The sequence below is a fragment of the Bactrocera dorsalis genome, chromosome 1 (genome assembly GCF_023373825.1).
Source record: "Bactrocera dorsalis isolate Fly_Bdor chromosome 1, ASM2337382v1, whole genome shotgun sequence".
In the NCBI taxonomy this organism is placed as follows: domain Eukaryota; kingdom Metazoa; phylum Arthropoda; class Insecta; order Diptera; family Tephritidae; genus Bactrocera; species Bactrocera dorsalis.
In genome coordinates this window covers 6,588,694-6,600,889 of record NC_064303.1, presented here as the reverse complement: position 1 = coordinate 6,600,889, position 12,196 = coordinate 6,588,694, and the positions used below count along the sequence as shown (strand labels likewise).

The following is a 12,196-nucleotide window of genomic DNA, read 5'->3' as shown; positions in this document are numbered from 1 at the left end:
GATTATTTAATAAGGGTCTGCAATACAAATATTTTAAGGCTTAAATATGCATTGTAACACCACAAAAAAAGAAAATGATTTACGTGTGTCCATTACATATATTCTTTATTATTGTACATTTTATCGCTTATTTCATACAAATGTCTTTAATTCTGTTTTCTTATTTTATCTTGACTATTACATTTACTAAATCTGTTTAGACAAACAAAAAATAAAGTTAATATTACATATCTTTGATACGGTTCATATAGAAATTAAAGCAATTGGAGTTTACATTTTCTTTACATCATACTTAATATAAACAAATAATAAAATAAAACAGTTTAAAGTTTATTTTAATAACTTATTTTTGTAGTTGTGCAAACTTTATGGACTTAACAGAATATTTTAGAACTTTGCGCAATATGGCTGTTACCGAAAATCATTTACATTTTATGGTTTTGACAATATTTGCGGCTTGATACCCAAACGATCGATTACATATTGTGGCATACACAGTGTAGGATTAATCGCTTTGAGGCCTTCAAAGCCCAATATCGAAAGAGCACCGATGCCAAAAAGTGTATGAAAGATATCAGGCATATTACCAGTGCGATCAGCAAAACCACCAGTTTCGCTGTCTTGACACGTTAGTATAAATTGTTTTAGTTTTTCGGCGCTAATCCAATGTAGACGTCCCATAATGGTTAATGAAGAGAGCACCCACCATGAGTAGCAGACGTCAGGCAGTTTTTCTGGTCGTCCATTTAGACCACCCGATGTGAGTTGACGTTCGCATAACCACCAGCCTAACTTATCGACGTCGAGTAGATGTAAACTTTGTGTTAGCGAAAGAAAGCCTACACAACAGTATATTAAGCCGGCATGTGATTCGGCGCCCGGTTTCGAACCAAAGCCACCATCGGTTTGATTGCAACACGACATTACGAATTTGATTGCACGATCTACATTAATTGTGCCCTCCATGCGTCCCAATAATGTAAGTATGGCAACAGCACAAAAGCTAAAACGTGTATCCACCTCACCCCATTTGTCACCAAAAAAGCTGCCATCGAATTGTTGTAAGCCACTTACGTAGCGCACAACAGCTTCACAATCTATTTCATTTAAGGCGTCATAAATGCAGAGAATTTGTATGGCAGAAAGTGTGTATAATATATGGGGGTCGTGACCTTCACATGGCGCGAAGCCACCTGTAACCGGACATTGGCAGCGACGTATGAAATCTATTATTGATGTACGATCCAAACGATCCAGCTGGTTCATTATATCTAAGGCTGTCACACCCCAATATATACCTGACATACGCAAAAATTCGGTCATGCAGTATTCGTAATCGTCTTGGTCCTTTCCATGATTCTCAATATATTCAACATGTTTCCAAAAGTGTAAATCCGTGGAGTTATTTTCATTATTTCCGTCCACATTACTAGGCTTTGCAAAACTTGTGAAATCCATTTTTGCGACTCGTAATTTAAAGACTAAATTTTTACTTTTGTATATATGTATCTACAATGCTGCACTGATTAATTTTAATTCTTTTGCTGTAATAGCGCGTTGTTATTGGTTGATAAAGTAAAAATAGAAATAGGCAAGATCAAAATAATTATTAATCAAGAATGTCAGCTGGATAAATGAAAAGAAAAATGTCATTAGAGCTTAGCGCCTTTCGCAAATTTTCAACGCCGTTATAATATTAAGTATATGTTATGAAGTCGTAAATACCAATTTATATATAAATAAAATTTGCATTAAAAGTGCAACCGACCGCTTTTAATAAAAAAATACTGATTAAATAAATAATGAGGTTCTTTTATATCAAGCATATGTTTAACAATTTTACACTACTTCCAACCTTGATATATAGTGCTTGCAAAAAACTAAAAGGTATTTATGTATATATGTAAAACATAAAGTTATAGAAAAAATTATTTAAAGACTCAATCTTTTAGTTTTTTGATTTAAATTGACTACTATCAGCTGTTTTTAAATATCAGTTGAAAATTTGCTCTAATTACATATCACATGGAAGTAAGCGAACAGACCCACTTGTGTTCCACATTCCACAGTTTTCTTGCCTTTATATTTTATCATTTCTTTGTGATTGCTCATCATTTCCTTCTTTATCTCCGTAGTCGTGATTCGTGGAAGTAGCGGAGTTGCAGCAGCAGCAGCAGCAGCGGTGGCAGAGGAGAATATAAATTTAATATTCCACCCAAATTTCACACATTCTATTTTAATTCATTTAAAAAAACGTGTGAAATTCGAAGTGTAAACGTAAATCAGTTTGTAAATTTTGCTATTAATTATAGAAAAATAGAAAACGCAAATTCTGAAAAAAGCGTGAAGACATTGTGTAGTGGAAAATTTGCAACGCTGGCTGAAGCGAAAGAAATAGTGAAAAGACATCGAGGAACTGGAAGTTGTGGAAACAGCAGCAGCGCTGCTATTGTCAGTAAACGTAACAGAAAGGGCGACCATATAATCGTTGGGAAGGTCTTTAAATTTGTTTGCATTGCCAAGGGCAGTCGGGAAAATAAGATTTTAAAAAATAATAATTATTTAAAACTTACACATGGATTATTCATGAGTAAGGGGAAACGGAACAGTGCGAGCAGCAGGAAAAGACGAAAGTGAAAGGCGAAGCAGAGCAACAGCAGCAGCAGACGGCCGTACAGCGCAAGCAGCGAATAAAAGCAAAAAAAGCAGAGTGACAGACTTCTTAGCAAAAGACAAATTGCTGTGTTGCTGCTTGGAGTTTTGAACATTGTTGAAATTCGTTGAGTTTATACAATTTTTCACAACGTGGCAAATCTGTGTGCTTCAGAAGGATATAGGTGGACACTGAAGCATACCACTTGTTTCCAAATCCAGGTGTGAAGAAATTTGCACACACCAGTCTACCAAAACGCCACCAGCTAGAAATGTCCAATGGTGACGAAGTGCTAGACAATTGGGAGGAAATTGATGAAGCTGGTGTAAGTAAAATGCATGCAATATTTCGTTTTTCAATTAACTATTTCATTTATTAATTTCCCACACTTCAGTTGACAGATACATTGCAGAAGATACAACAAAAACAACAGGATACACAACCTCAAAAAACCGATAGTGCCAAAAAGTGCTCAAATTTGCCAACAACTTCGACAAATTCAGCAAATTCTTCACTTGCAGTGTTTTCCAAAAATACAAACACAACTTTAACAGCTGATCCCAAGCAATTTACGTTCTCCACAGTTGAGTTTCCAACACCTGCTGTCGCCGCAACCGTTCCGATGAAATTACTACAGCGCAACGCAAATAACAGTAGTGGCAATGTACAGGCCGCATTAGGCGGTACTACCACTGCCGCTGATTTAAAGTCGCCCTTGGACGATATGACAGCTTCATTTCAGCCGGTTATGATGATGTTACATAAACCGGCCGACGAGTTCCAGTCTCAGAATTATGCGACGCCAACCAATTTGCAGACTGTGAAGATACTACGTCGTCCAACTCAATCAATGGAGCCGCGTAATAATGGTATTAAGCCGCGTCAGCCCATTAAAACATTGCAACAACGTGAGCAAGAGTATGCAGAAGCCCGTTTACGTATTCTAGGGTCAGCAAAAAATCCCGAAGATGATGTGGGGTGAGTAAGCTTTTCGAGACCACTTGCTAAAATACCATTTAAAATTATATTTGTTTTTCAATGCGACAGCGCGTCGAACGCTTCGAATAATTCGACTGCATCAACAACCGCCACTGTAAACACGACTGTCAGCACAAACAATGCGTACAAGGGCAACACCGCTTCCCCCAAGGTCAATCAGTCTGGCGGCAAAGGCGGAGGTGGTGGTGGTGGTAATGGTTCGCCACTAAATATGTATAATAACTATTACAATCATCAGCAGCAACAACAACAACAACAACAGCAGCAGCAACAATCTAACTACTATTATATGCAGCAACAGAAACAGCAACAACAACAGATACCACCCGCTTATAACTCCCGTTCAATGTCAGCGCTGCTGCCACTTCCCCTACCGACTACGTTGCAGCATCAGCACCAACATCCGAAGCCACAACCACAGAACCAACATCAAACATGGTCGCCCGTAGTCGGCGGGAGCGTTTCATCATCGGCTTTAAGACTACAACAGCAAGAGAGCATTTTACGTTTGCCTCGTGGTCCGGATGGATCCAATGGTTTCCAGATGCGTCGGTAACGCGGTTAATTACAACGGAAGATATTTACTCAAACATCGCCGTGATCGTAAAGAAAAAAATAAATATTTTATTAATAATGCTTACTGCGTTCGTGCGTCTTTTAGCCATTTTTCAGTTGTCTGCTACACATATATTACACATTTAATTTTCTCCTACATCCAACAGTCTCAACAATATCTCTCAAGTAATATCAGCGACTTTCATGCAAAAAAATTTGCATGGAAAATTAATTCAACTAAAAGTCAACAGCATTTTTGACCTTTGCAAATTCTTACACACAGTTATTGGATACATTTTTAAAGCAAATACAATAACTAATTTTCAACACCCAAAATTTTATAGCATCGCTATACATAAATAATAATAACAGTAATATTTTCTTCGATACAATGATACATTTTTTTATATACGCCTAATACCTTAACATAGACACATGCTTATCCTTTGCTACCTACATGACATTCGTTGGGTTTTTGAAAGAGAAAAAATGTCCGTAAATTGCATGAATCAAACTTATCAAAGCCACTAAAAAGTAAAAAAAAGAAAATTAAAAAATAAAAAAACTTTTATGTAAATTATGATTCTTTGAGATTTCCACAGTCTGGTGCTATTGCAAATTACATATGTATGTATGTAAATGACGTATATGTGTATCATGTTCATTTGAATTAAAGAAAGGTATTTTGGAAAAAATTAAATATTTTTATATATTAACTCGGCTCTCAAAAATTATGGTGTGGAATTTGTATTAAAATTTATCGATTGTCTTGCAGTCTATAAAAAAACGATGAAAAATCACGTTCAACGTTACTTCCTCTAGGACAACTACAACGATACTAGACGCTTACCACCACTGGCTTCACAATCATTTAAATAATTTCGCCTGCTTTATTAAAAACTAATTTTATCAGAACCTTTTTATATAAGAAATTCGAAGCTGTCTACTGAGTGACGTCCGCTATGGGAATAAAGTCACAGTGATTCAAATCTACGCATCTAGAAGGAAATATCTATGCAAAGTTCAATCAAGCAGTCGATGGAACGATGAGCTATACGAGATATACGAGGGCATTGACTTAGTTCAGCGAATTAAGAGACATCAGCTACTCTGGCTAGGTCATGTCGTCCGAATGGATGAAAACACTCCAGCTCTGAGAGTATTCAGAGGGCAGTACCGGAGGAAGAGGAGGCCTCCACTTCGTTAGAAAGACCAAGTGGAGAAAGACCTACTCTTTGAATCTCCAATTGGCGCCAAGCAGCGAAAAGGAAGAACGACTGGCGCGTTGTTGTAAACTCAGCTATAACCGCATATGCGGTGTATACACCAATAAAGAAGAAGAAATGAACGAGGGTAGTTTAATAAGTCCGTAATATTTTCAAAAAAGGAAAAAATTTCAAACGCGACAAACTTTCCAAAAAAGGGATGATTAGTGGCTTGTAGAATTTAATATTTGTTTGTTGAGAGAATTTTACTTTTCAATACTTCGAAGTTATAACTATCAACACGGACGTGGGGCCTAGGCGAATGCGACGACTGTTTGTTTGATGTAAGGGTATATTTCGTCTTTCCCTCGTTCTACCAGACCCATTTGCTTCGCTTCTTTGTCCAATACATATACAAGTATAGAACTACCTACATGTTGTTTCCTTTTCATTGGGGCGTTTTTTACGTGACGCGTCCCAACTCAGCGCACAACCCTAGGCAGGGATGGTTCGCCTTCGCACTTTATCTCGCCTTCAAACAGATGTTCCACCCAGAGGATACTTGCTCTAAGACCGGAAGTCGTGAGCAAAAAGAATGTGAAATAATCGATTCTGAACACTCCTAAGAGAATGGCGCTCTCAGAACTTTCTTCACTTGAGTGAACTTCTACACATGACTCCATCCTCTACGCCAATAACCTACCTGTTTATATAAAAGTATGCTTGCAAGTATATGTATATAGGTCTTATGTTTACATATGTATGTATCTTTGGATTATAAAAATTAGCACAATTAGTAAACAAAAAGGTCCGTGCTCACGCGAGTGTATATAAATAAATGAAGATAAATATAGATATGTTTGAACACGAACATGCAGTGGCAACAAGCTTCCAAATGTGATGACATCTGATAATTGTAAAAAAGATTATTCATTGTTATTGTTGTTGTGAGTATCTAGACCCTGCTTGGGGTGAAGTAACATCTTAGCTTTCATCGAAGTCACTTAACGGTCCTAGGAAATGAGCTGTTTTGGCCGCGCTCGGAGCAAAGGGAGGAGGAGGTTAAGTGAGTTGGTTCCAGGGGTAATGGTTTCTCCATCTGCGTTCTGCTGCATCCAGGCGACCATATAGCGGTGGTGTACTTTATAACCGGCCGACCGATTGCCTTGTAAGTTGTCTTTGCTCTGAGCCACCCCGGCTAGCGGCTTGAGAGTTTTGACCACCGCAAGAAGACGATTTAGGCCGGTATCTCCGCAAACCAGTTGACAATGACTGAATTTCTAAAAAATTGTTATTAAAAATTCACAAATCGCTTTCGGCTTTTGAAAAGTTCCAAGACGATCCGACGTTTTCGAGCCAAATTTTGTTAATTTTGTGCCCTATTTTTGGCTAACTGGGTATGTAAAGAAGCAAAATTGGGGCATTTGGGACGAATAGCAAACTGAAAACTTTCAAGAGCTGCCATTTCATACAGAAAAAACAACGGTTTGGTGTGGTTTGTAGGTCGATGAAGTCATTGGTTCATATTACTTCAAAAATGATGCCGGTGAGTACGTAACCGACTATGGTGACCGATATCGCATCATGATAACCGACTATTTGATGCCTGAAATTGAAGCTCGTGATCTCGGCAACTTTTCGTTTCAACAAGACGGCGCCTCTTCTCACACATCGCATCAATCAATGGATTTATTGAGAGAACACTTCAGTGAGCAGAGAATTTCACGATTTGGGTTGAACGATTGGCCAATCTTGGTGCCAAGATCGTGTGATATACACCGTTAGACTTTTCCTGTGGGAATGCATATGTAAAGTCTAAAGCCTATGCGGACAATCCCAATCGATTCAGGCCTTGCAGCAAAACATCACACGTGTCATTCGCCAGTTATCAGCCGAGATGCTCGAACGAGTAATCGAAAATTGGACTCAATGGATGGACCAACCGAGACGTAGCCACGGCCACAATTGAGACAGATAGCCTTCAAAAAATAAATGCCACAGAATGTTGTTTCGAATGATAGTAAACATTCCCCATTAATTTTGAAGTTTCTGTGTTTTTTCTTTAAAAAAGTAGGGTAGGTACTTCGAAATGGATCACTCTGTATATACAATTTAACAAAAAATCGAAATTTGTAATTCTCAGGTGGATATAACCCCCGAAGTCACTTTAAAATAGTTCTACAAATTAATTAACATGTGTTTTGGCTAATTTAAAACAGACATTTTGAATACTATTTACTTTAATCATTGTACATATGTTTCATTGCCTTTCTTTTATAATAATTTCAAGCGCATAACAACTCAAGCCAGTTTTAAGTCAACAAATAATGTAAGAAGACATACATACATATGTATCTATGTATGTATAAATTATAACTCGAAATTCTATATATTGTATCAAAAATATGTAAATATTTATATTACATACATCCATTCATCTATACATACATATGTACGTACGTAAATATGTGAACCTTTGTAAGTGTCATGATTTGGCTAGCATTTGATTGTCAACAACCTGTTGTTTGCGTCAAGCGCCAGTGCAATGCCGCAAATATGACGCGAAGGCATACATAACACTACATACTTATACATATGTATGTATATACTATATGTAGGTATATGCAATGATAATTACAGATCTACAAATGTATTTTTATATTTTTGTCAAAAGCAGCGTTGCATGGCTCATTGCTACCCCCATTAGCGTGTAAGATGATATTACAAGGTGTAGAGGTTATCAGCGCTTATCGGTGTTGTTGGGGGCTCGAAAGGAAAGTTTTCGAAAAATAAGCAGTTCAAAAATATTGTGGCGTAATGAGTATTATATTTATACAGGTTGTGATTTGATTTGCTATAGTTGAAACCATCCAAATCTTAGCATGGCCTGGAACTAATTAGTAACCTACTTGTAAAAAGCGGTAAATACGAATTCTGTAATCCTTGTTTTGTTGTAATTTTTCAAAAGTTCAATCATAATTCTTGGATATTAGCGCTTGGGTATCTATTACAGCGATTTGAAATTCCAAAACTCGTATAAAATAGTTTTTCCCGATAAGCATGGTTGCAAAGATATCTTCTTTGCCCACAAGAAGGCATCTTTGGTGACATCGTCCTTCTCCTCAGTCGGAGCGTGGGCGCAAATCAGCGATATGTCGAAGAACTTCGTCGGATTGTGGCCAGACGTTCCGGGGTGAACGCCAGGTCTCGACAACGGAGTCTCTCTCCCACCACGAATCCCACACCGAATTCGCAGTCTTTTAAATGGCCACTGACGTAAATACCATAAGGACCTACTCGCCTCAGTCCTTGTCCCGTCTATCGCATTTCTTGGACGGTGGAGCCTTTACTCTAACGAGGACATCAACCAGCTGGGCAGCGGCACCTTCCCAATTGAGGGATCGGACCTTCCAGGTGCATGCCTTTAAACCGTTTTGCCATGGTCATCATCAAATGGGGAGTTTCCCTTCCGAGGCTGTTGGTAATTTTTCATTTGCGTCGTTTTTTACGTGGCGGTTCGCAAACCCAGCGTAAGGGGGATGGTTCGCCTTTTCGCTTTAGCTCGCCTTCAAACGGATGTTCTTAGGCTACCCAGAGTATATTTGGTTTAAAACCCCAAGTCGTAAATTGTTTGAGCCATATGTAAAATAATCGTTTCTGGCCACTCCTAAGTGAATGACAATCGGAGAACTTTCCCCGTCCCATAGGTGAATAGGTGAAAATTTGGTTAGGGCAGGTATGAAAATAGAACAGGATATAACATAGAACCGAAACCAAGTCAAATCAATGAAAAAGTAAGGCGTTGAATCTAAACCTAGCAAACGGTAGGAGCATTAGAACCTTTAGAATTGTTTTCTGCGTGAGTATTAACACAGGTGTTAAACTCTTCTTATCTCATTACATCGTTAGCGTATGACAATGGAAATAACAGTAGTCTTTTTCGAGAAAATATGCGATAAAGGAAGTTCAGAGGCATGTCTGTCTACATTGTTCTATAGAATAAAGAGAACATTTACGAGTTTCTTAACATAGAAGAAAGGGACTGAATTTTTTTATGCCGGCGCAGGATTTCGGCTATATTGCGCTGTATGTTGTCCTCGAGCTCCTCGAGCGGTGCAAGTTAATTGGCATAAGCCTTTGATGTAACTTATGTACTACCAGAGAATATTATCAAAAGGCTTTAAATTGCCTGATCTTGGCGGTAATTTGACTAGGTAATTTCTTGAAACAAAGGAGTCGCCAAACTTTTCGCGCAATGTGTTCAAGTCTAGAAGTGAAACATGAGGTGGCGCTTTGTCTTGTTGGAAATAGAGTTCGTCAACGTCGATCTCGTCAAATTTTGGGGGGAAAAGTCGGAACGAAAGACAATTATGTTCGTTGCCGAAGCCATTAAGCCAGAAATGTGCTTCGTCTGAGCAGATGATGAAAGTGAATTTTTGAAAGTTTCCATGAAACGTGAATTTGTGTGCATTCTCCAAGCATTGTATCAGGGTGAAACGTGACATGATCGAACCTTACGTCACACTGAAAAAATTTGACACAACTCCGTAAACAAACATGGCAGCCCCGAGCTAACAAAATCACGTCATCCCTGGTGTATTGTTGTAAAAATCAGTTGGAGATCTCTGATTTTTGGCTTTCAAAGATCTCTAACTGATTTTTCAAAAATACACCACGGATGACGTGATTTTGCTCAAATATTTCGATAGATGCTGTTAGACCATACTTTTGTTAGTAAGGTCATTTGGACATCGATCAGCATCAAGATCGGTCGATCAAGCCAGAAATAGATGTTAGCTTAGATAAGAGCAGAGAATAAAGAAGCAAAAAGCCCTTAACGTCGCAAGTTATCCAAATCGCAAACGTGTTTCCAATACCTTAAACCATTCGCGTCATAGGTACTTACAAATATTACAATAACAATTTGGCTGAAAAGCTTGTTAAGCTCACTAATTAGAAAATAATAACACGTATTCGAGTACTACTTAGAGCTCATTGCTGATTTTGTATAAATAAATATATTTTTGTACATAAGTAATATTTATTCTTAGCAACATATTTGAAAAGGCAAATCGTAATCAAAATCGCTAAAATTATAATTATTCAAGTATTCTGTATAGTTTTGCGGCTAAGAAAGAAATACTAGCGATAGCAGGGTTTGGCAGTTCTTTGGACGCACTTTTCGTCTAATTTAACGTTCAACGAAGGGCCCATCAAGTTTTTGTGGGTTTCTTATCCTTTTTGGATTATTTTAATAAACGTTATTTGCTGTCAGATCGGTTCGCGCTCGCGTGAAACTTGTCAGACTGCAGTTACGTATCTTTTTCTCAAAGTTGCGGCTTCGAACGCAGCAGCAATCGACTGCTGGTCACATACACACTGCTGAAGTGCTTGCTGGCGCGCCTGCTGGACAATGTTAGACGCGTAGGCGCACTTGAACTACATAGCTCCAACACGCTCACACACACGCACTCTGTATCTATGTATATCGTTGACTGTGGCGTCTGCGATCGGCGTTCGCTGGCAACGGATCAATATGAAGCCCCATCGGTGTTGGCGCAAATATCGGACGCAATTGTTTTAATAAATATTATAATTTGTTTAACTACACACATTGTATGTATGTACATTGTGACAAAAAAGCAGCCGGAAATTGTAATTTACAGCAGCTGCTAAAATCGGTATACCTTAGTAGTGCTTTGCGATTTTTACAAAGGATAAAAATATCGAATAAAGACTTTTTCTTAAATTTTGTATTTCTAACCGAATTTCGGGAGAGGAATCGTTGCGAATGTTGGAAAAGGCTTACGGTGATTTTATTTTATTAAAAACACAACCCTATTAGTTGTACAAAGCCTTCAAAGACGGTCGAGAGATCGTTAAAGACATGTCTTTAGGAAATCTTTTTTACTGCCGTTACACGGTTATGGCCGAGCGCGGCAGTCGTTTCTTCTTTTTTTCGCAAAGTGGCACCAATTGGAGGTTCCAAGGGAAGCCAGGTCCTTCTCCACCTAGTCTTTCCAACGAAGTGGGGTCTTCCTCGGGTTCCCGTGGCGGTTACTGTGTCGAATATTTTCAGAGCTGGAGTGTTTTCGTCCGTATTGAGGCGTGAACATCCGTCGAAAACGGCCGGAGTTGTGAAAGAACAATTCATGGATTTTACGCGACGATTATGCACCATCGTATCGAGCCTCGATTGTGACCGAATTTAAAGTCAGAAACGCAATGAATACCAGCGATCAACTACCGTATTCACTAGAATTGATTCCGTGTTGTTCCTCAAACTGGAATTTCCGCTACGTGGAACTCGTTTTCAGTCGATCGAAGAGATAAAACAAAATTCACCGAAGCAGTTCAGGGCATACCAAGACGTACTTATGAAAAGTGCTTTGAAGACTGGAAAAATCGTCGTCGTAATTCACCCTCGAAATATACGACCGCAACGACTTCTATTGACAAAATACGAAAATACTTTTTAGACTCCCCAATATTTTCCGTTTTATTACAATTTCCGGGCACTTTTTTGTCACAATATGTATATAACAGAGATGCTTGTAATATCTACGCAAATATTTGCTTAGAGAAATGTTTGGCATTTGTGTATGCCGAAACCTTGTAAATAATTTTGCGCTTAGTGATTACCGTCAAGCGTTCTTATCAATTGCTCGCATTGAATACATTTGAATACCAACACAGGCTGATTGCGCTGGGTAAATAGCGCCTAACTGTGAGCGTTGCTTGATCGACGGCTGAGGCCTTGGAGGGGTGTCATACAACACCGTCA

At 38.5% G+C, this 12,196-nt stretch overlaps 2 protein-coding genes across 2 annotated transcripts; one reads left to right on the top strand and one right to left on the bottom strand.

The window, feature by feature from the left end:
• Positions 1-78: 78 nt before the first annotated feature.
• On the bottom strand, positions 79-1,645 carry LOC105225321 (geranylgeranyl transferase type-2 subunit beta). The gene has a single exon (XM_011203720.4). It carries the CDS (start codon positions 1,456-1,458, stop codon positions 433-435), a length of 1,026 nt encoding a protein of 341 aa, XP_011202022.1. The 5' UTR covers positions 1,459-1,645; the 3' UTR covers positions 79-432.
• Positions 1,646-2,115: 470 nt separating this feature from the next.
• Positions 2,116-4,685, top strand: LOC105225320 (probable serine/threonine-protein kinase yakA). Its single transcript, XM_011203719.4, has 3 exons — positions 2,116-2,978; positions 3,048-3,631; positions 3,701-4,685. Exons 1-3 carry the CDS (start codon positions 2,925-2,927, stop codon positions 4,206-4,208), a joined length of 1,146 nt encoding a protein of 381 aa, XP_011202021.2. The 5' UTR covers positions 2,116-2,924; the 3' UTR covers positions 4,209-4,685.
• The last annotated feature ends 7,511 nt before the right edge of the window (positions 4,686-12,196 follow it).

Excerpts from the sequence above, each read along its gene's own strand:
- LOC105225320 (XM_011203719.4), top strand. The coding sequence starts at position 2,925 with ATGTCCAATGGTGACGAAGTGCTAGACAATTGGGAGGAAATTGATGAA. Across the intron at positions 2,979-3,047 it reads AGGAAATTGATGAAGCTGGT|TTGACAGATACATTGCAGAA; the intron begins GTAAGTAAAATG and ends CCCACACTTCAG. Across the intron at positions 3,632-3,700 it reads AATCCCGAAGATGATGTGGG|CGCGTCGAACGCTTCGAATA; the intron begins GTGAGTAAGCTT and ends TCAATGCGACAG.
- LOC105225321 (XM_011203720.4), bottom strand. The coding sequence starts at position 1,458 with ATGGATTTCACAAGTTTTGCAAAGCCTAGTAATGTGGACGGAAATAAT.